At 48.1% G+C, this 22921-nt stretch overlaps 1 protein-coding gene across 1 annotated transcript in view; it reads left to right on the forward strand.

Annotated features, from left to right (window-relative positions):
* The window catches only part of LOC149367268 (uncharacterized), a 99816-nt gene that overhangs the window by 32906 nt on the left and 43989 nt on the right, over positions 1-22921 (forward strand). Inside the window, exons 4-5 of the mRNA XM_089573456.1 lie at positions 20137-20223; positions 21534-21646. Of these exons, the coding sequence (XP_089429582.1) occupies positions 20137-20223; positions 21534-21646 (200 nt within the window). The remainder of the gene's footprint in view (positions 1-20136; positions 20224-21533; positions 21647-22921) is intronic.

Below are 22921 nucleotides of genomic sequence, written 5' to 3' on the forward strand. Positions count from 1 at the left end.
TAACTGATGGTGTCTTTCGTTGCTGGCAGTCACGGCAGGTCCTCACATATTGCTGGACTGATGAGAGCAACTTTGGCCAGTAATACTTCGCAAGAATGCGGGAAAACCTCCGCCTAACACCCAAATGGCCAGCCAATGGCTCGTCGTGGCAGGCGTGCAAGAGTTCTCGACGGAGTTCGGATGGCACAACCAGAAGAAAGGTTTCCGTGTAATGCGTGAAGTTCCTCTTGTAAAGGACGCCATCTCGGAGACTGTAAGAACCCAAACCTCGAACGAAAAGCCGCGGAACAGCGACGTTAAGGTCCTCCAGATGCTCAATGAGGGGATGAAACTCTGAGTCAGCCCGTTGACGCCGGGCCATATCGGACGACGTGACGAGAGCAAAAAACGGGTAGTCGTCCTCCGAGTCGGCCGGAGCAACGTCGGCAGGTGCTCGTGACAAACAATCGGCGTCATTGTGCTTACGGCCGGACTTGTACACTACCGTGATGTCGTATTCGTGGAGCCGAAGGCTCCATCTCGCAAGCCGCCCCGGAGGGTCTTTGAGGTTGGCTAGCCAGCATAACAAATGATGGTCACTTACAGCTCGAAACGGGCGACCATAGAGGTATGGTCGGAACTTGCTAATCGCCCACACTACCGCAAGGCATTCCTTCTCTGTGGTAGAGTAGTTTACCTCTGCTTTCGAGAGGGAGCGGCTGCCGTACGCTATGACTTTCTCGTTGCCGTCCTGCCACTGAACGAGAATAGCGCCGAGGCCAACATTGCTGGCGTCAGTATGAAATTCAGTGGAAGCTCATTCATCAAAATGGGCGAATATTGGCATAGTTTGCAGGCGGCTGCGTAGCTCGTTGAAGGCAGCCTCCTGATCATCGTGCCACACAAAAGATACATTGTCCCTAGTAAGCATTGTGAGGGGCTCGGCAATTGTGGAAAAGTTCACAACGAAACGTCTGTAATAGGCACAGAGGCCCAGAGACGTACGAACGGACTTTTTAAGGCGGAAGCCTTTAATGCCTCATCGTTGTAAGCAGGAGTTGTCGACAGAAAATGTCACGCTTTTCAATTGGTCGAAATGCTCGTGACGTCACAGTGCGCGAATTTCAAATGGGGCCAATTGAACTTTGGCTAGTAACCATGCAACCAATCAAAGGGATCGTATAGTGATGCTCCAACTAAGTTGGACTGAGTTTAGTTAATTGCTTAATTAATCAATTAGCCTAATTAAGATAGAGGAGAATGAAGAGGTCAGAAGAAAGAGGAAAAGAAAAGAAAGACGCGCGCCGCAGCGACAACAGCGTCCGCGGAAGAAGACGCTGCTGAAAAAAACAGATAAGTACGAAACCGCGTTCGCTCCACCACCGCGCACTTCCCCACTCAGTTCGACGTTGCTCGTTTCATATACGTTGTGTCGAACATCCTAGACAGTTCCAACAATTGACAGGTGAATGACAGAATACGATGGATAGAAATACAATAATATAAATATGAAATAGCCTAAGTAACCTTTCTAGTTAGACCGCATAAATCAATAAAACCGAGAACGAAATTGGTCGAGTTGGGGAATCGAACCAGGGTCTCCGGAGTGCGATACGAGCACGCTAGCCACTCCGTAATGCCAGCTGAATGGTTTGGAATGAACAAAGGCGCGTCTAGCTAATACGGCGTCTTCGTTCACTCCCATCTTCCCCCTTTCCCTTACGGCGAGGTGCAGGTGTCCACCCAGATATGCGAGAGAGATACATTTCCTTTCCTCAAAAAATAAATTTACCGTCTAGCAAGGCGTACAGCCGAATTGGCGATGGCGTTCTGTGGACTCCCTGGCAGCGTTGCAAGACGCTGTCGCGTTCCACTCTTACAGGCGAAGCTTAACATGTTAACCAGACATCAGTAACACACGCAGACAGCCAATGGACGCGTCATTCGCTGGCAGCACTTGAATCATCATTCACAACCACATTCGTGACAGAATGCTGTACTAAGGCTTTCGCCTTGCACCACTTTAGTCGCCAAAGTGACTCCTAATTTTTTTGTCGGTTGGGCGCGGGAACTGTGCCACAGCGGCAGTCTTCCCCGGGTTAGGACGGACTCCGTCAGCGCTTATCACGTGACCAAGAAAACTGAGATCTTCGAAACCGAAGTGACACTTTTGTGGCTTTATCGTCAACTGTGCCGAACGGAGCGCCTGTAACACCATTCGCAGCCGGTTGAGGTGTTCCTCGAAGCTAGGAGCAAAATGACAACGTCATCAAGGTACACTAGGCATGTCTGCCATTTCAGCCCAGAAAGAACGGTTTCCATCATGCGTTGGAAGGTTGCTGGCGCAGAACAGAGTCCAAAGGGTAGCACTTTGAATTCATAAAGGCCGTCAGGTGTCACGAACGCTGTCTTCTCTCTGTCCCTTTCGGCCACTTCGATCTGCCAGTAGCCATTCTTAAGGTCGAGTGAAGAAAAATATTTAGCATCACGCAGCCGATCCAGGGCATCGTCGATACGGGGAAGGGCGTAAACGTCACGTTTCCTGACACAATTTAACTTCCGATAATCGAAGCAGAATCGCAATGTGTTATCTTTTTTCTTCACAAATACCACAGGCGAAGCCCAGGGGCTCGTTGACGGCTGGACTACGTCGTCTGCAAGCATTCCTTGCACTTGGGATCGTATAGCCTCCCGTTCCATCGGTGACACTCTGTACGGGTGTTGGGCTATGGGGCTAGTCTCAGTAAAACGGCGAATTGAGCGAGTTGGTACATCTTGAGAAAAAAAACACAGCGCAGGAACATGGACATAAGAAAAGAAGACGAAGCGCCTGTCCCGTCGTCTTCATTTCTTATGTCCCTGTTCCTGCGCTGTGTTTTTTTCCCAAGGGGCTAGTCTCCTCGTTGACGATGATGCGGTGTTTGGCTACCGAGTGCGCCCTACCTTTGATGTCGTGGCGAAGCACTCTGCGAAATCGTGAAGGAGCTGTAACAAGCGCTGCTTCTGACCCACCGACAAGCCGGGATTAATGTCCACGGTAGACAGAACGGCTGCTGCATCGCGTCCGTCCGGCGACGGTACCTCCAGAGCACATATTTCTGCGGGCTCAACGAAGTCGGTATCGTATGCGACGGCCGTTCCTTTCGCAATTGGCTGGAACTCGGTTCCAAAGTAGGTGATCAAGAGTGTCGCAAAGAGATCCCGTAAGCGAAAAAGCCCTCATGCAGTGCAGATTCCTTTCTCGAGTGGAAGGCTGACGTTTCTCTTTGCCATAACGTCTCGATCACCGGGCGAGTCACTTTGCACGGGGACCATCACGCTGCACCGCGGAGGCAGTGTCACGTCATCAGCAGCAATACGCAGGGCGGGCATCCTGGAGTCCTCTGGGTCGGCCCTTTCAATTGCTTGCGTCGGCGAAAACGTCACGCGCGGCTCTTTTAAATTGATAACGGCGCCGTTAGCTTGTAAAAAGTCCAGGCCGAGAATGACATCGCGCGAACACTGAGGTAGAACAACAAAGTCACAAACGTAAACAAATCCGTCGATTGTAACTCTCCCCGTACACAGGCCAACAGGGGTGATTAGGTGCCCACCAGCTGTGCGAATCTGAGGCCCAGTCCACGCGGATAAAACTTTCCTCAGTTCCTTTGCTAGCTCGTTGCTCATAACCGAATAATCCGCTCCCGTATCAATCAGTGCCGTAACTACTAAATCGTCGATATAGACCGGCAAGTCCGAAGCTGCACATCCTTTGTGTTCATCACGTGTCCTCGTTTGATAGCCGTCGTCTGGTTGTGAACGCGATGGAGGATGTTCGGCTGTTCGCTCGTCAGCGGCCTTACCTCCGCAGGCCGCTGGGTCTAGTTTCCCCGGCGAGGACTCGGTGAGCGGCTGAAACGGCTTGTCGAAGGACGGGGACTCGGCGAACGATAGCGGGTAGAGGTTGGTGGGCGGTAGTCAGGGCGAGGGAAATCAGTGTGGTCCCGGCGCGTTGACAGGTGCTCCTCAATTTCGCGGGGCTGTTCGCCATTGAGCGGACAGGGGACTCGAGGATGAAATCCACGAATTCCAGCTCGGCGATAAGGGCACCACCGCGAGATATGGCCAGCCTCACCGCAGTGGTAACAAAGGGGCCGCTGGTCAGGTGCCCGCCACACGTCCGTCTTCAGCAGCCTCGCTTCGGCCAACACAGGGATAGGCGGGGGCCGCGGCTGGAAAGCAGATGGGCTTGCGCTCCAAGGGGTGAGGTCGCAGTTCTGCGGGAGTACCGACGCGTACGTCGGGCGCGGGGGCGTCGGTGTAAGGGCAGCAGGGGCAACTGGTTCAGGGACCGCCTGCTGCACTTCCTCTTGGGTAATTTGTGCTAACGACGGACACTGCGGCTGCGACTGGGCAGAGAGGTGCATTTTGTGCAGCTCTTCTTTGACGATAGATGGAACTAGCTCCCGCAGGGTGTAGCGGAGTCTCTGGAGGCCGGCGCAAAGTCGGCAGTAGATACGGTGTTCATGGCGCGATTGCAATAGCGGGCGCGTTGTTGCAGTGTCTTTTCGACGGTAGTGGCCTCCGATAGAAACTCCGAAGTGGTGTTAGGTGGGTTTCGCACAAGCCCAGCGAACAGTTCTTCTTGTATCCCGCGCATCAGGTGGCGCACTTTCTTGTCCTCGGCCATGTTTGGATCCGCCCTTTTGAATAGTCGTGTCATGTCCTCATAATACATTGCGACCCTCTCATTGGGTCGCTGGTTCCTTGACTGCAGCGCCGACTCAGCTCGTTCCCGACGGTCGCTGTTGACGTAGTTCGCCAGCAACTGGCTACGGAACCGTTCCCAAGAAGGAAACGTTGTCTCGTGGTTCTCGTACCAAGTCCGCGCCGAGTCGTCAAGAGGGAAGTAAACATTGTGGAGCTTCCGCCCCGCATCCCAGCCGTTGTACCTGGCAACGCGCTCGAACTGGTCAAGCCAGTCCTCCGCGTCCTCAAACACTTCGCCATGGAAGGTCGGCGGCATTCGCGGCTGGAGGACCAGGAAATGAGCAGCTGAGTTTCCGTTGTCAGCCATAGCTGCTGCGTCTCCGTTGTTAGGCATAGGTGCCGCGTCAGTCCTGCGCGTCGCGGCTGGAGCCCTGGTCTTAAGGGATAACGGGCCGAACTCTGGTGACTGACCTTGGAGTCGGCGGCTCGCACTGCGATGAATCGGAGTCAAATCTGTGTTCATAGAGAGCCTTCGGGGCACGTAGATGTTGGAAAGTACCCCGCACCTCCACCAAAAATGTATCGAGGACAGCACCGGCACAGATCACAGTTTCAGCGAAGTTCAGCGCACACCAGAGAAATCACAAGATGGCTGTCCTAACCGCACACACACTTCGTCTTCGCCCACCGACGCACGCACACTTCGTCTTCATCGTCGGCGCGCTCCCATGCGTACGCGCCAGTATAAAAGAGCAAATGAATACAAACATAAAGTGGGTTTCCAGAGGATGGCTCATTAACATTGTCTTAGCCTAACATTGGATGCTATCGGGCAAAAGGTCCATACATTATTGCAACTGACATCCCTGATAGTATTGGTAACTTTCAATATGATTAAAACGAGTTCTGGGCACTCGCTCGCCTAACGCTTTTAAGAACCTATTTGCTCAACATTCTTGTCGGAGTCTGACAACAGAAACAAATACATTTAAACTTTCATTAAAGCCGGAGTCTGCATTCGCCCTTCTTTGCTCCATCCAACAGTGCAGAACTGCTCTCGAATCGAGGTGACGCGTCCCGACTACTGGAGGGGTCGCTTCCGCGTGCAGGTTCGAAGAACAAATGAATCGAATCAAACAAAACAAAACAAAGCTGTGTTTACATTTTAAAGGAAAGGAGTCAATGAAAGAAGCGAGAACAATAAGGTAAACACACACTAGGCACGCGTAAAACACAACAGATAAAAAGGAGAGTTCAACGGCTACAAAGCGTCCCAGGTGGTGCGGGAATGCCTTGCAGGTAGCACAGACGTGGGTTGGCGAGTTGCGATGCGTCGCGGGCGTTGCGTTCAGGGAGGTGATGGTAGAGAGCCAGGAGATGAGGAACGGAGATTGGTACGGGAGACGCTGACGAACTCCTGTCAGCCCCCCCCCCCCACCCCCCCGAGAACTGGGCAGCTGCAACGGGAGAACTGTAACCAGGTCCTGTCGACGGCGTTCCGCAAACACCGTAGGCTTGTGCTGCCTATCCAAGGAAGCCTTGGCTGCTGCCTTTTCCGACCTCGAAGTGGATGCATCGTTGATTCAGGGAAGTCCACGGCAACACAGACCCGAAGTCTGACGGCTGCCGCCTCCACGCTTGAATGAGGCTTAATGGTCTTGCGTCGATGATCCAAGGGAAGTCACTGGCAGCTCGAACCCAACGTCCGACCGCGGCCACTTCCACGCTTGGACGAGACTCGATGGTCTTGCCGACGGCGTTTCGCAAACACCGTAAGCTTGTGCAGCCTATTCAAGGAAGCCCTGGCAGCAAAGTGGCGATTGCAGCAGGCCTGCTTCGTAGATTCAAGGGAAGTCGACGGCAGCACAGACCCGAAGTCTGACGGCTTCCATCTCCACGCTTGAATGAGGCTCAATGATCTTGCGTCGATGATCCAGGGGAAGTCACTGGCAGCTCGGATCCAACGTCCGCAGCTGCCACTTCCACGCTTGAATGACCAGACTTGTGCTGCGTTCTCTTCCTCAACACCTCGGTTTGCTGATACGTCAGCCTTCCGCTCCTCGTGCCTGCCTAGCGCACACCATAGCCACGCGCACACGCGGAACGCGGGGCTGGCACGCACGGCGCTCCGCTGTCCGACGAACTACTGCCGACACGCCGAGTTCCAAAAATCCCTCACCAGTGTGGTGTGCACATCACATATGCCCCCACTTCGGAAAAGTTTTTTCACAGAAAAAACTGCCGTCGGTGCACACAACTCTTGTGTTCATGTAGTAAACATACGAGTTAGATTTCGCTGAAGTTCGCGAAGGCACTGTACAAGGTCAAACATGGAGACACATGCAAACGCGCACACAGGGAACATGGGGTGAAACACTATACATCTGGCCAATGGCAAAGTGATAACTATGCAAAACGTTAGAGATAAACTTTAAAAACGTCTATTTCATACAAGTCATTATGTACACACTGAACAATCCATAACCGGAGAACGATAGAAGACGAAAACAAACCGCAAGCTCTACTACAATGCATTTGCACAGATTACAAACACCGGATAGCTGCATTGTATGTACATTGGGCATCATCCTCCCGCAACTCACAAACGATCTCTTAGAAAACGGGCGCTTAGGACAAACTCTCTTCATACTGTTTGAGCATATTGATATCGAATAGCTTCTTAGAGTGCCCCAAGTCGATCCAATAATCCACGTCATTCTTTTTCCCGGAAACTGCGAATGGACCTTGCCACAGCATCAAGAGTTTATTGTGGCTACTCGGCAAAAGAATGAGGGCTCGGTCTCCAACACTTAAATACCGCTTTTTGCTATTCCTATTATAGTATCTATTCTATGATTTCTGGGCACGCAACAAATTTTGATGTGCCGCATTCACGGTTTGCTCGAGGCGTTGTCTTAAATCAAGGACATACCCATACGTCGTCTTTGTCTCTTCTCCTAGCTCTTCCCTTGTCCAGAGCTCTCGGAGGACTGCGAGCGGTCCTCGCACATGCCGTCCGATTATTAATTCAAAAGAAGAAAAGCCTAGACTCGCCTGCGGCACCTCTCTGTATGCAAACAGAAGCGGATCGATATAACGATCGCATGTTTTGGGCTGCTCTTGACTGAGCTTCCGCAGCAGCTGTCTCAGTGGGCCATTAATGTTCTCCACCATCCCATTGCCCATTGGATGGTAAGGGGTCGTGCAGAGATGTTTCCGCGCCAAGAGATCATTCAGATCTCTCATCATGCCCGAAGTGAAACAAGAGCCCTGGTCCCAGAGGATCTCTCTCGGAAAACCTATTCTGGAAAAGATCTCCACCAAATCTCCTGCCACAGTTGCTGAATCTACCTTTGGAAGGGCCACGGCGTCGGGACACCGCGTGGTGAAATCGACGAGAATACGCATATAGCTATTCCCTTTCACCGATGTGGGCGACAGCGGGCCGATAATATCGACAGCGACCCTATCAAATGGGGTGTCGATAAGAGGCATGCATCCCAACGGGGCCTTTCCTACTCTGCCCTTCGGGCACGTTCTCTGGCAGGTGTCGCACGACCTGACATACCTTTTAATCTCCTCCTGCACCCCCGGCCAAGAGAATTCTTCCAGAACTCGGTCTGTGGTCTTCTTAATGCCCTGATGCCCCGAAAACGAGCTATCGTGGGCGAGCCTTAACACCTGCGATCTGCGAGACTTTGGGAGTACTACCTGTCGAACCTCTCTGCCAGAGGCGAGATGATATAGGCGGTAGAGCAAACCCTTTTCGACAGAATACGAGTGCGAACTGCCGTGTTTACCACAGAATGCCTTCCTATTTTCAGCCAACACGTCTTCAATGAAGCATCTTCTCTTTGTTCTTTTTCTAACACCTCCTTGGTCAACTGCATGGGACCGACGCTTAAAGCAGTACCTTCCTTACTTTCATTTCCAGCCAATACCACTTTTGGGCCCTCGCTTTCGCCATTTTCGCAGGCAACCTCGTCATTGACTATACTAGGGCGTAATTTAACTGCGGGCCTTGATTTCTTCCAATTAATGTCAGGATTTGACGGCTCACGGGCCTCTCGTATAGTTCCAGTTACGACATCGTACAACGGGGTCTCCATGCACTTCACCATGGCCGTCCCAGTGAAATAAGGGGAAGCGATATAGACTATAAACTAGCAATTACTTTTTGGTAAACTAGGAATTATTTTTTGGTACAGCTCCCGAGCCCCCAGTGTTGCCTTGTTATCAGTGTCGAGTGCTTTAATGTTGTTCTGTCTCTTCTGCTGCTGTGCGGTGACATTGAGAGCAACCCTGGCCCCCATAAACTCGACGCTATCCTTAGCGAACTAAAGAAGGTGTCTTCTAGCCGGGCAGAGTTAGTGAATGAAGTGCAGGGGCTTAAGGGTCAATTGCTCTCAATGGAGCAGAAAATGTCTAATTTGACCGTACGCCTCAGTGCCCTAGAAACCCACTGTGAAAATCTACCCACACTCCGTTCAGATCTAGAGGCAATGCAGACCACAGCAACCGAGACTGCTCGCCTAGTTGGCGTACTAGAGGATCGCCTTGACGACGCGGAAAATCGCTCCCGACGCAACAACCTAATCTTCTATGGTTTGCCTGACACTAACCCTTCTGAAACATACTCTCAGTCCGAGGACCTAATAATTCGTCACTGCTCCGAACACCTCGACACCCAGCTGAGTGCAAATGATATAGAACGTGCCCATCGCCTCGGACGCCACTCTGAAGACCGGCAACGCCCGGTCATCGTTAAATTTATATCCTTCAAAACTAAGGAATCAGTTCTTTCAAAAGGTCCGAAATTCAAGGATACCGGTTATAGCGTCGGTGAGGACTTTTCACGTCGTGTCCAAAATTGCCGAAAACACCTTGTGGCTTTTGCCAAGGCAAAGTCTGCGTCTTTTTCCCTGATGTTCAAAACGATGCATATTGGCCCAAAACGCTATATTTTTGATGAATCATCTCAGTCCGTACAAGAGATATCGTAACAATCAACTAATCCTTCCCGGTCATCACGATCTTCCCGGCCTACTCCTCGTGCCAACTTTCCATTGTCGGTAATCTTTACTAACATTCGCAGCTTCCTGCCGAAACGTGATGTCGTGTCAAATCTTGTAACATCATCAGGCAGCAATCTGCTCGTTCTAACTGAAACATGGTTGAATAACGACATCACAGATTCCGAGATATTGTTCGACCTGCCTCATTTTCGTCTTTTTCGCGCTGATCGCAAAGATGCTCGAGGGGGAGGAGTTCTGATTGCAGTCCATGAGCAGTTATCTTGTTCTAGCATTGAAGTCACTTCAGACTTAGAAATTCTATGGATCATGTGCCGGGCATCCCCATTGACAATATTAATTGGTGTGTGTTATAGACCACCTCGCAGCAATCCTGACTTTCCTCGCAAACTTCACAATATTTTAAATAACATGGTTTCCAAGCACCCTAAAGCACACATCCTCCTGTTTGGGGATTTCAACTATCCCAATATCGACTGGCATAACCAGTCTCAGCCTATAGCCAGTCAAGAAGAGTCTAAAGAATTTGTAGACGTTTGCCTTAATTTTAATTTAACCCAACTAATCTCCGAACCAACACGTGTCGCAGGGGAAACGGCTAACACACTGACCTTATATTGACCACCAATCCAGACAGCCTAGAATTCATTACGCGTCTCAGGGAAATCAGCGATCATAAAGTAATCCATGCCAGTTTTAACTTCTCACCTGTAATAAGACAAACTACTCAGAAAACTATTGCCGCCGCGGTGGCTCAGTGGCTACGGTGCTCGGCTGCTGACCCAAAGGACGCGGGTTCGATCCCGGCCGCGGCGGCTGGAATTTCTTTGGAGGAGAAATTCTAGAGGCCCGTGTACTGTGCGATGTCAGTGCACGTTAAAGAACCCCAGGTGGTCGAAATTTCCGGAGCCCTCCACTACGGCGTCTCTCATAGCCTTAGTCGCTTTGGGACGTTAAACCCCATAAACCAAACCAATCAGAAAACTATTAGCCTCTACAATAAGGGAAACTATGACGCAATTAACGCCGAACAAGCTAACTTTATATCGACGTTTCAAACGGATCTTCATAGTAGAAGTGTAAACGTCAACTGGGTGCTATTGAAACATAAGTTTTCTGAATTGATCAATAAATATATTCCGACACGAAGTTTTCGAAAAAATAATCAAAAACCCTGGTTTACAAAAGCTCTGCAAAAGGTTGAAAATAAGAAAAAACGCGCATTTCGTACAGCTAAGCGTCAAGCAAGCCAGCAAGCTTGGGATAAATACTACGAAACCGAACACACGTACTTGGCGGCGATTAGAAGTGCGAATCGTTCATTTTACGAAGTTGATCTGCCAAAAATGATAACCGATAACCCCAAGAAGTTCTGGAAATTGATAAACCCGAAGGAAGCACGTCTTCCAACCCTCACTAACAATTCTGGTGAAAGGATGACTGATATCGAATGTGCAAACGCGTTTAACACTGCGTTTTCTTTCGTTTTTACTCACGAATCCGAAGCACCGTGTTTTAGATTGCCTCTTATAATCACCACAGGCATGGACGCGATAACCTTCAACAGTAATGGAATTTCGTGCATAATCGACAAAATTAACAATTCTTCGGCCTGCGGCATAGATGAAATCAATTCAAAGGTCCTGAAAAACACTAAATCAGTCTGTTGCAGCATTTTTTGTTCATTGTTCTCGCAATCACTCTCCGAAGGTACCATTCCAGACGACTGGGAAGTGGGGAAGGTCGTTCCCATCCACAAATCAGGTAGCACTGATTCACCTCTTAATTATCGCCCCATTTCATTAACAAGTGTACCGTGCGAAATCATGGAACATGTCATTTACTCTCAAATCATGCAATTTTTGGATTCAAATAATTTCTTCCATCCATCACAGCATGGATTTCGCAAGGGGTTCTCCTGCGAAACACAACTAGCCATTTTTCTACATGATATTCACGCCAACCTTGATACTAACCAACAAACTGACTCCATTTTCCTAGATTTCGCTAAGGCTTTCGACAAAGTACCTCATCAACGCTTGCTTCTTAAACTCTCCCAGCTGAACCTACATCCGAACATAATTGCATGGATTAACGCTTTCCTCACACATCGCTCTCAGTCCGTCGTCATTAATAACCAACTTTCCAACCCGCTTCCTGTAACCTCTGGCGTCCCACAGGGTTCTGTTCTCGGTCCTTTGTTATTCCTCATATACATTAATGATTTACCCCAGCATGTCTCTTGTCACATCCGCTTGCTCGCCGATGATTGCGTCATTTATCGCTCAGTGACTAACCATTCTGACCAAGAATCCCTTCAGGCAGACCTGCGCCATGTGCAAGACTGGTGCTCCCAGTGGATGATGATGCTCAACTCTAACAAATGCAAGTGCATGTCCTTTCACCGCCGTCGAAATCCTCTTGTTTTCAAATACACAGTCTGCAATAACCCAGTTGACCTCGTCCAGTCATATAAATACTTAGGAGTCACCATTTCTAATGATTTATCTTGGCGTTTGCACGTGACTAACCTGATATCATCTGCTAATAAAACACTAGGTTTCTTAAAACGTCACCTACGGGAAGCCCCACAACACGTAAGACTACAAGCGTACATCTCATTCGTTAGAACTAAACTTGAATACGCATCACCCATCTGGAGCCCTCATCAAGAATATTTAACACACGCTATCGAAGCTGTTCAAAACAGGGCTATCAGATTCATTCACTCCTCATACTCGTACGACGTGAGCATATCATCCCTCAAATCTGAGTCAGGTCTAGCTAATCTTTCTAGTCGCCGTCGCATAGCCAGTCTTGTCCTGTTTCACAAGTTCTTTTATTCACCACTAAAACAAGCACCGTACATTTGCGCACTTCCACAATGCAGGTCCCATCGAATTGGTCATTCTCTTCAAGTTTTGCGTCCACGTGGCCGTACCACTGTTTTTGCCAACTCATTTTTTTCTCGTGCAGCAGCTGACTAGAACGGCCTTCCCCATAATATTGCTGCCATAACATGTTCATCATCATTTTAAAGCACTGTTGATTCCTGCATTTTGTAAACCCCACCCCTTATGTAACACCCTGGAAAAGGGCCTTTAAGGAAAATAAAGTGAAGTGAAGTGAAGTGAAGACTTCTGCCTCGGGAACTTCCAAACTACTACCATCAATGAGGAACACCGTAGAACTCCAGCCGGTGAGAGCTGAGTCAGAAACTAGGGCCCTCCGCACAACCACCGTATTGCTCCCCGTGTCCCGTAAAACATGTACGGGTAGGCCACGGAGCTCTCCCTCTAAGACAGGCATGTGTTGTGCGTCTGAAAGATTTTCCCGGACAAGCCCGACCACCCCCTTATCCTCATCTGGTTCAAGCATACCTGCTGGTGTGTACATCGATTTAGGCGCAACACACTCTGGCTCAAAGCAACAGGACAACTGGTTTATTTTCTTGCTTTCTTGAGCAAGAACTTACTTCATGTCCTGTTTTCAGGCAATAAACGCAATATAGCTGTTTTGGCTGTGAGCGACCGTCGGCAGCCTTATGTCCTAAACGATTACAAAGGAGGCACCTTACTGACTGTCTATTTGATGGAGCATCCTGCTCTTTCGGAGTGCCCATCTCGAAAGGATCTTTGAACACAGACAAGTTTCTTTGCCGCTGGGCTTCTAGAAAGTTGTCTGCTGCCTCAGCCATTTTGTCCAACGTCTTGCATACCCTTTCTCGGAGGAAAATCGCCAGACGAGTATGGCAGTTCCTCATGAACTGTTTGGCCCCCACCAAGCCACGCAAATCATTGTACGTTGTGGCCGTTCCCGACATCTCGACCCATCGATCGAAAAGACTGAGCAAGCGTGCTGCGTATTGCTTGCCTGTTTCTTTATCCAGCGGCTTACTTTCACGAAACCTTTCGCGATAACTGTAGCATTATCAAGCACGCGTGATGCAGTGTTATCAAGCACGCGTGCTGATGTATGAGCAGGATGGTTCACATGTGTCGCACTCTTGCTTATCAGCGCCAGTCATGTGACCTTTGCTGTATCGTTATAAAGTCGGTGACACCAAGCAATAAACGTTCATTATCTATGTTCCACCCACCGGCTACGTTCCGTCACTTCAATAACCCTCTGCTGTGAATCGAAAATGTTGGAGCAGGGCTAGCTTCGCCTTGTCGTAATCCATTGAATCTGCTGGAGATAGTGGACTGAACACACGGACAGCCTCCCTAGTCAAGGGCATAATGAGTGCTGTAGCCCATTTTTTCTTAGGCCAGCTGTGCCCTTCTGCGATACGCGCAAAACGTTTGAGGTATGCATCTAAGTCATCCCTGCGGTCGTCGAAAGGCAGGATCAACTTGTGTGGGCTAACCGCTGCTGAGGGCCCCCGTACAGGTTCCGGACTACCCCCACCAGCTTCTGCAAACCTTAATTGGAGCTGCAATCTCCCCTCTTCAGCCTCTGCTTCAGTGCGTTGGGCTTCTGCTAGCGACTTTTCGTGCTGGCGTTCTGCTGCACGAGTTCTGCTGCTTCCTTCTCCTGCTCAGCGGAAACCCACGAACGCAGCTCGGCATCCCTCAACCCCAACTTTTTTCCTAACTCAATCAACTCCTGTAGTGTTGCCATCGTTTCTTTTTACAGACTCAAGAAAGGAAAAAAAAAAACGCGGCTTCGTCCTGCCGTGGACGCCAAATCGTCGCGAATCGGGGTGAGGCGTCCCCGACTGCTGGAAGGGAAGCTTTCGCGTACAGGTTCGAAGAACAAAGGAATCGAATCAAACACAACAAAGCGAAGCCATGGTTATATTTTAAAGGAAAGGAGCCAATGAAAGAAGCGAAAACACTAAGGAAAACACACACTAGGCAGGCGTAAAACACAACAGATGAAAAGGAGAGAGTTCACCGGCTACAAAGCGTCCCAGGTGGTGCGGGAATGCCTTGCAGGTAGCACAGACGCGGGTTGGCGAGTTTGGATGCATCGCTGGCGTTGCGTTCAGGGAGGCGATGGTAGAGAGCCAGGAGATGAGGAACGGAGATGGGTACGGGAGACGCTGACGAACTCCTGTCAGCCGCCCCCAAGAACTCGGCAGCTGCAGCAGGAAAACTGTAGCCAGGTCCTGTCGACGGAGTTCCGCAAACACCGTAGGCTTGTGCTGCCTATCCAAGGAAGCCTTGGCTGCTGCCTCTTCCGACCCCGAAGTCGATGCAGTAGGCCTGCATCGTTGATTCTGGGAAGTCCACGGCAACACAGACCCGAAGTCTGACGGCTGCCACCTCCACGCTTGAATGAGGCTTAAAAGGTCTTGCGTCGATGGTCCAAGGGAAGTCACTGGCAGTTCGAACCCAACGTCCGACCGCTGCCACTTCCAAGCTTGGACGAGATTCGATGGTCTTGTCGACGGTGGTCCGCAAACACCGTAAGCTTGTGCAGCCTATCCAAGGAAGCCTTGGCTGCTGCCTCTTCCGACCCCGAAGTCGATGCAGTAGGCCTGCATCGTTGATTCTGGGAAGTCCACGGCAACACAGACCCGAAGTCTGACGGCTGCCACCTCCACGCTTGAATGAGGCTTAAAAGGTCTTGCGTCGATGGTCCAAGGGAAGTCACTGGCAGTTCGAACCCAACGTCCGACCGCTGCCACTTCCAAGCTTGGACGAGATTCGATGGTCTTGTCGATGGTGGTCCGCAAACACCGTAAGCTTGTGCAGCCTATCCAAGGAAGCCTTGGCTGCTGCCTCTTCCGACCCCGAAGTCGATGCAGTAGGCCTGCATCGTTGATTCTGGGAAGTCCACGGCAACACAGACCCGAAGTCTGACGGCTGCCACCTCCACGCTTGAATGAGGCTTAAAAGGTCTTGCGTCGATGGTCCAAGGGAAGTCACTGGCAGTTCGAACCCAACGTCCGACCGCTGCCACTTCCAAGCTTGGACGAGATTCGATGGTCTTGTCGACGGCGTTCCGCAAACACCGTAAGCTTGTGCAGCCTATCCAAGGAAGCCGTGGCATCAAAGTGGCGACTGCTGTAGGCCTACGTCGTAGATTCAACGGAAGTCGACGGCAGCACAGACTCGAAGTCTGACGGCTGCCACCTCCACGCTTGAATGAGGCTCAATGATCTTGCGTCGATGATCCAAGGGAAGTCACTGGCAGCTCAGATGCAACGTCCGCAGCTGCCACTTCCACGCTTGAACGACCAGACTTGTGCTGCGTTGTCTTCCTCAACACCTCGGTTTGCTGATACGTCAGCCTTCCGCTCCTCGTGCCTGCCTGGCGCACACCATAGGCACGCGCACACTCGCAACGTGGGGCTGGCACGCACGGTGCTCCGCTGTCCGACGAACTACGGCCGACACACCGCGTTCCAAAAATCCCTCACCAGTGTGGTGTGCACATCAAATGCATTAGCACCATTAAAGACAGCAGATCAGTAGATACAGGAGACCTGGGCATGGCGCCGATTAAGCATGTTCTGTATTATGTTTGGTTATTGCACATATAATTATTCTGATTCAGCTACAGCTGTATTTCCAAAGATATTATAGTGTGCTAGACCGACATCGGTTTTCAAATGTGGCGAGAAAGTTTTCAATAATAACTACCTTACGATTTTTATATTACGTGTAATCTGAACAAGTAATATTGAAACAACGAGGGGTGCGGGGCTCATATTTTTGGTAAATATTATCTGCCTTTTATTTTCAGCATAATTTTCGAAAGAACTAATGCTCGGAAACACCTTTGCTCATGCAAAAGGAAATAGTTATACTAAAGTTTCAAAAGAACGAGATAGTTGGAAATATACACATGTTTTACTAGGTTTTTATCTTTAGTATGCAGTATTTTGCAATAAATGCAAAACTATGACAGCTCATCACGTCGAGAATATCCCGTACACAGATGGAAATCTAGATTTTAAAAAATAATTTTCTCGAACGCAATGCTTCAGAATTATAGACGCGTGGTAACTTCAGCAACGCAAATATTCTATACAGGGTGTTTCACCTAAGACTTTCTGCAATTTTTAAAAATAAGCTATTTGAATTAGATGCGCGCTTTTTCTGGCATAGCATTGTCAGTGGTGTAGTACATCATAATGCAGCTAAGACGTGCTAACTAGCAGGCTTGTTAACCAATATTTAATAGTTTACTTTTAAACTATTACCGTTGGGCTCCTTAATTATTGAGAGGCATGTAGCCCACCGTAAGTAATGCCCATATCCGTTTTTAGAATTTCGAGAACGCGATTATCCTCGGCGCTGTGGCCCAACAAATTTCGCCTACGTCGCGCCAAAATACATGCGGTTTGAGAAGCTTGCAGGCAAAGCAACCTCTCCAGTGAACCTAATTCGTCGAGATAGCCAAAATTTGTTGGGCCACAGCGCCGAGGATAATCGTGTTCTTGAAATTCTAAAAACGGATATGGACATTACTTACGGTGTGCTTCATGCCTCTCAATAATTAAGGAGCCCAACGGTAAGTTTAAGAGTTAACTATTAAATATTGGTTAACAAGCCTGTTAGTTAGCACGTCTTAGCTGCATTATCATGTACTACGCCGCTGACAATGCTATGCCAGAAAAAGCGCGCATCTAACTCCAATAGCTTATTTTTAAAAATTACGAGAAAGTCTTAGGTGAAACACCCTGTATAATAATCTTAGGAAAACAAGATGGAATTCTAATATACCACAAGGAAGGTTATAGCTAAGTTTAAAACTTATTTTTAAGCCATGACTCTGGAGCCATATTTTCAAATCCTTGATGGGAAGGATCATGCCGACTGTATTAGATAAAAATATACTCAGCTGAATGAGCATGTCGCCAGTGCCTGGCATTCTTACCATGATATTTAAGATTGATTTACAAATTCGTAGTAACGTTGATTACAGTTTTGCAGTAGCATTTGGGACAATGCTAGCGTTTGAGATTTGTCCAAGATACACCTTCAAAAACAGCTGTGCGGTTCGTTGTTTAAAGTAAGAAATCCTGCTGATGAGAGCCTTGTACAATTACAGTAATTTAATCAGTTGCAAATAGTCATAAGGAGACCCAAATTATTTTGATTATTTAGAAGAATGTGCAAGATACCCTTGTCCCCCTCAATACACAAAAGAAAGAGGTTAGGACCAATACAAAGAGCTCATACCTGAGCAATCCTTGGTATAATCTGCCTGATTGACTAAACAAGTTAAAAAATTGTCTGTACTGTTCTGTATTTAAATAGTGTTACTGAGCAACCTTCAGCAGTTTGACGTCATGATACTGCCTGCATCTTGCAAATTAGTTACTTTTATTTAGTCTGGCGTGTTGCTGTTTTATTTTGTGGGGCAACGAATAGCTCTGCTGTTTTCCTAGCCTTCCTGTTTTCTTAGTTGTTTACGTTTTCTTTGCGTGGAAAACGATATTTTTCTTCGCATCAGTGGTTCAGTGGTTATGGCACTCCTCTGCTGACCTAAAAGATGCGAGTAAGATCTTGCTGCTGCCGTCTTAGTCTGCTGGAACCGAACTGCTGGAGGCCCGTGTGCAGTGCGTAAGTGCGCGTTAAAGAACGCCAGGTTGTCGAAACTTCTGGAGCACTTAACCCCGGCGTCCCTTATGGCATGAGTCCCTTTGGAACGCAAAACACACACACACACACACACACACACACACACACACACACACACACACACACACACACACACACACACACACACACACACACACACACACACACACACACACACACACACACACACACACACGCACACGCACACGCACGCACACACACACACACGCACACGCACACAGTCAAGCTTTACTGCAAAGATTTTAGACGAAAGTAAATGACGGTGTAAGTGTCGTACATATTTCAGTGGACACCTCAACCGCGCTGTAAGGGAAGGATGAAGGGGGAGTGAAAGAAGAAAGAGAGAAAGAGGTGCCTTAGTGCAGGTCTCCAGAATAATTTCTACCACCCGGGGATCTTTAAAAAGCACTGACATCGCACAGCACACGGGCGCCTTTTGCGTTCAAGCTGAATAATTGTATAGTGCATCCGAAAAGCTCGTGACCTTTTACTCGAGTCGACTTTTCTCTTTTACAGGATATAAGCAAGTATTTTACAGAATATTAGTGAATATATTCGTTGAAGGACTGATATACCTCACATGCACTTATCAGTTTCTTTTTCTTGATTCCTCAGGGACGTCTGCTGAGCAGATATCGTTAGGGCGCCATCATGCCGGTAAGCATTTACAGCATGTCCCGTCGCTTTCTTTGTCAAACCTAAATGTACAGCAAAAATTCTTGGTTGCCATTGATTAAATTACGCTGGTTGTTCTAGTTTGAAGCGTCCAAGGTCATCGCTTAATGCCATGCCCAAAAAGTGAACTCCATGCATAGCTTTTAACAGGTGCGCTCTGTGCCTATGTATTTCTGAGCAGAACGCAGTTGATCACGAGTGAGCGACAACAGCCAAGTTGTTGGACCTGACATCAGTATGAAAGCGCCTTTTTACATTACGCTTGACCAAACAGTTTAAGAATTCTCGGCTTCCGCATAAGAATAACACACTGTAATTATTTTCTTTGCAGTGCAGAGTATTTTCTAGTTCTTGATAACTGGGGATATAAAGACCGATCGAAAAACAAATGCGCAACGAAAATTGGCTGCCGTTCTGATGCTGCAATGCAAAAATTTGCGCGAACAGAATGCGCTTTTAAAACGTTGTCTGTGTAGGTTTCTTTTACATTTGATGTTATCTTTTCCTGCATCCCACTGCTCGGAGAAATTTTTCGTGGTACTTTCGCTGTCTTTTATCACTGAATAATGACTTCATGCTTCACACGTGCTCCATCTACACGTCGCACACTATTCGATAACTTTATGGATCGCCAAATTATTTTTAATCCTTTGATATTGGTTGCATTGGGCGCATTTGGTTTACTCGTGCGCCACGTTGGATCAGCCAAGCGCGCAGGCTCGCTGAGGTGATCAGGTGCCCTTTCTGCGCCGCTTTTTCCCTCTGCGCGCTCGCTGCTTCCTTGGGAGCGTCTCTATGACTGCTTCTCCGTTTCCGACCATGCACATTTTCCCTCTCACCTCATTTCGTCGGGCGGCTGCCCCGCTCGGTTCGCTGTGGGCGCCGGAGGTTCCCCTCGGCTGGCGCAGAGAGGCCGATGCCAGCATTTATAGCACTCATGACACCCCTGCAGTAAAATCTTCAAATTTTGTGACGCTTTATATTTTCCTGATCATAAAATATCCGCAGGGTGCAGTGAAAGCCCGTGGTGTGGTGGGGCCGATGAAACGCGCTTTGGCGTTGCAAATACACCACTGCTTGTGACCTGAGAAATCAGATAAGTCGCTGCAGGTTGAGGCCCACTGTGCCTAAGTTCCACGCATACATGTACGACCGCAAAAATTAAATTCACTGTTATATATGGTACTCAACTTTTGCAGCTGCTTACGGAGGGGAACTATCCAGACGATATCGTTGCCAAGCAGAAAGAGGTGTTGGCGAGGAAAGGATATCACGTGATATTTGATGTAAGTATTTATTGAAATTGACATTTCCCTATCGGTTCTGCGAGTTATGCTTTTATTGAACCGAAATTTCGAAAAAGAGAAACAAACAAAAACTACTGGAGAGCTTTTTTTCTCACCAGCAGCTACATTAAAATTCGCTAGGCGGCTTATCCCGCCGTTACACTCGTAAATCAGGATATTATACTAGCTCTGTTATGGAGACATCTAGGCGGTCCGTAGAAGTGTCGTGTTTTTCACGTCACGAATGTGTTGTTCTCGATGACCAGCGCTAACGAAACCACAACTTCTGGAAAAGGCAAAGGAGGACATAGACGAATAATAGCTTTCTAGCAGTTGAAAAAGAAATGATAAAAAAAAACAGAACATCCCGGGGTAACGCAATTTGTTTTCTCAGTGAAGAACTCTCATAAATCATGGTGTGAAAAATATGTCAGTAACATTGTAAAGCGCAACCGCAGTTGACTAATTTATTCCGGACTAATAATTTACATTACTGGTTCTAATATATTCGCATGATTTCTAGATAGCTTTCGTCATTCCTCCTAATATTAGGCGCACATCATGACGCTTTGGTGCTATTATCCTACAATGGTACCTTCCAGTCTAACCGCAATGGTCAATATATGTATCAAAAATAACTTATCACTACACGGAATCAACTCTAACCTGTCCTAAAATCTAATCAAATTTAGGGATCTGCATTGCTGCTCACTGGAGACAGTTGTTGTAGCTTTGCTGTAATTTGAGATTTTTTTTTTAGAATGACTGCCTGGTAATAAAATTGTGTGAGATTCCAGCGGCTATAAAAGACACGGACCTTCGTCCGTGTCATTTTCAGACTCTGGAATGTCTCAGAATTGCAATCGCAACCAACTAGCTCAGCTTTCTACGCGTAATAAAAGGTTTGACGAAGTTGCCACACGTCATGTTCCCGCTTTCACATGCCACAACGTCGTCATACTGCGCGGGCATCACCGACGCCACTCTCTGTTTTGCCATATCAGTAACCATGCAGGAGCGTGCAACTTCAAGTGCGTCAATAATCACCTTGGTAGAGAACGAAGCAGATGTTTTATGGGTAACAGCTTCCGAGATGGTCTTTATGTCATGAATGCAATGACTGACAGAGTTGTAGCGTCGTCTAAGCATGCGGGCTGAATGGTGTTATTTGCAATAAACATTGAGTACACTTCAGTGCTAAAGATGTTTGAGCTACCTTTTGAGCTCAGACCCGTCATCATCAAACTGTATCTCTGGAATGCATCCCCCTGCCTCCATTTTGCCTTACCACAATGTTCTTTATCCCACAGATCCCACTCCGGTCAAGCGTAGTAGGTTGGGAAAAAAATTTGCCCATCAAAGTGGAAGACAAGGTGTCAATTCACCTGTTCCTGCACCAGAAAACTAAAGGCGAGCCGAGATTGTGAGTTCAACGACATTTTACCTCAATGCTTTTTACGCAGACTGAATAATCTGTGTGTGCGCAGGACCATAAATAAATTCAAGGGAACAATGTGACGCCTGCTTAAGCAGCCGGAGTGCGCTTGAGTAGCTGAATTAGTTGAGAGAAAGTAGAAAAGCCAGCAGAAAAACACACCGGGCAGAGGTAGCACGACCATTAGGAGCGATTTAGACTCAATAAACCTTGTGTAGCTGAAGATAGTCCTTACTAAAACGTCCCTCCTTTGATGATGACCTTCTCAATACATTTTTCTTCCTTGAGGTTTTGGTCAGGCAGAAATTATAGCAAATCAGGATATCGCTGCAGAACAGGTATTTGGCTTTAGCTCAAGACTTAATGTCCAAAACATGAACGATAACAGCTGTCATTGCTTGCATTTTTTGAAGCGCTGAAACAACAAGGACGCAGAGGGAACAGACAAGGACGAGCGCTACTTCCAACTGTGTATTTCGTAAAACCGCAAGTGCTTTAAACAGTTCTCGAACGCTTTTATGACACGGCAGTAAACTGCACGTGCGAGTTTACACATTATAGCGGCCCAGACTAACAGAACCAAGAATATAAGTGCACGATTACGTGGATACTCTAAATAAGGCAAGTTCTTTTTCTGTCAATGAAATAGCCGATGAGCTTACACAAGTGCTACCCAGTGATGCTATGTTCTGTGCTTCTATAATCTCTCGGGTTAGTTGAGCACGACTACGTCCGACGCTGTTGCACTGATTTAACAATGGAGCACAATTACGGCCCTTACTGCAGTGAATGGCTAGGTTGTTTCAGCAGGAATTTTTAACATTGTTGTTTAACTGTATCCCTCTATCTTGTGGCAAAACGTATGTTGGGCAAACGGGCTGTTGTCTCAATGACCGGCCACGCCAGCACAACAACAATGTTAAAAATTCCTGCAGAAGCAACCTAGCCATTCACTGCAGTAAGGGCCGTAATTGTGCTCCATTGTTAAATATGTGCCACATCATTGGACGAAGTCGTGCTCAACTAACCTGAGAGATTATAGAAGCACAGAACATAGCATCACTGGGTAGCACTTGTGCAAGCTCACTGTCAAACCAAGAACTTGCCTTCGTCAGGGTATCAACGTAATCGTGCACTTCTTGGTTCTGTTAGTCTCAGCAGCTATACTGTGTAATCTCGCACGTGCAGTTTACTGCCGTGTCATAAAAGCGTTCGAGAACTGTTTACACTTGCGGTTTTACGAAATAAACAGTTGGAAGTAGC

The sequence above is a fragment of the Amblyomma mixtum genome, chromosome 1 (assembly GCF_055824585.1).
Source record: "Amblyomma mixtum isolate Tamu chromosome 1, ASM5582458v1, whole genome shotgun sequence".
Taxonomy (NCBI): Eukaryota; Metazoa; Arthropoda; class Arachnida; order Ixodida; family Ixodidae; genus Amblyomma; species Amblyomma mixtum.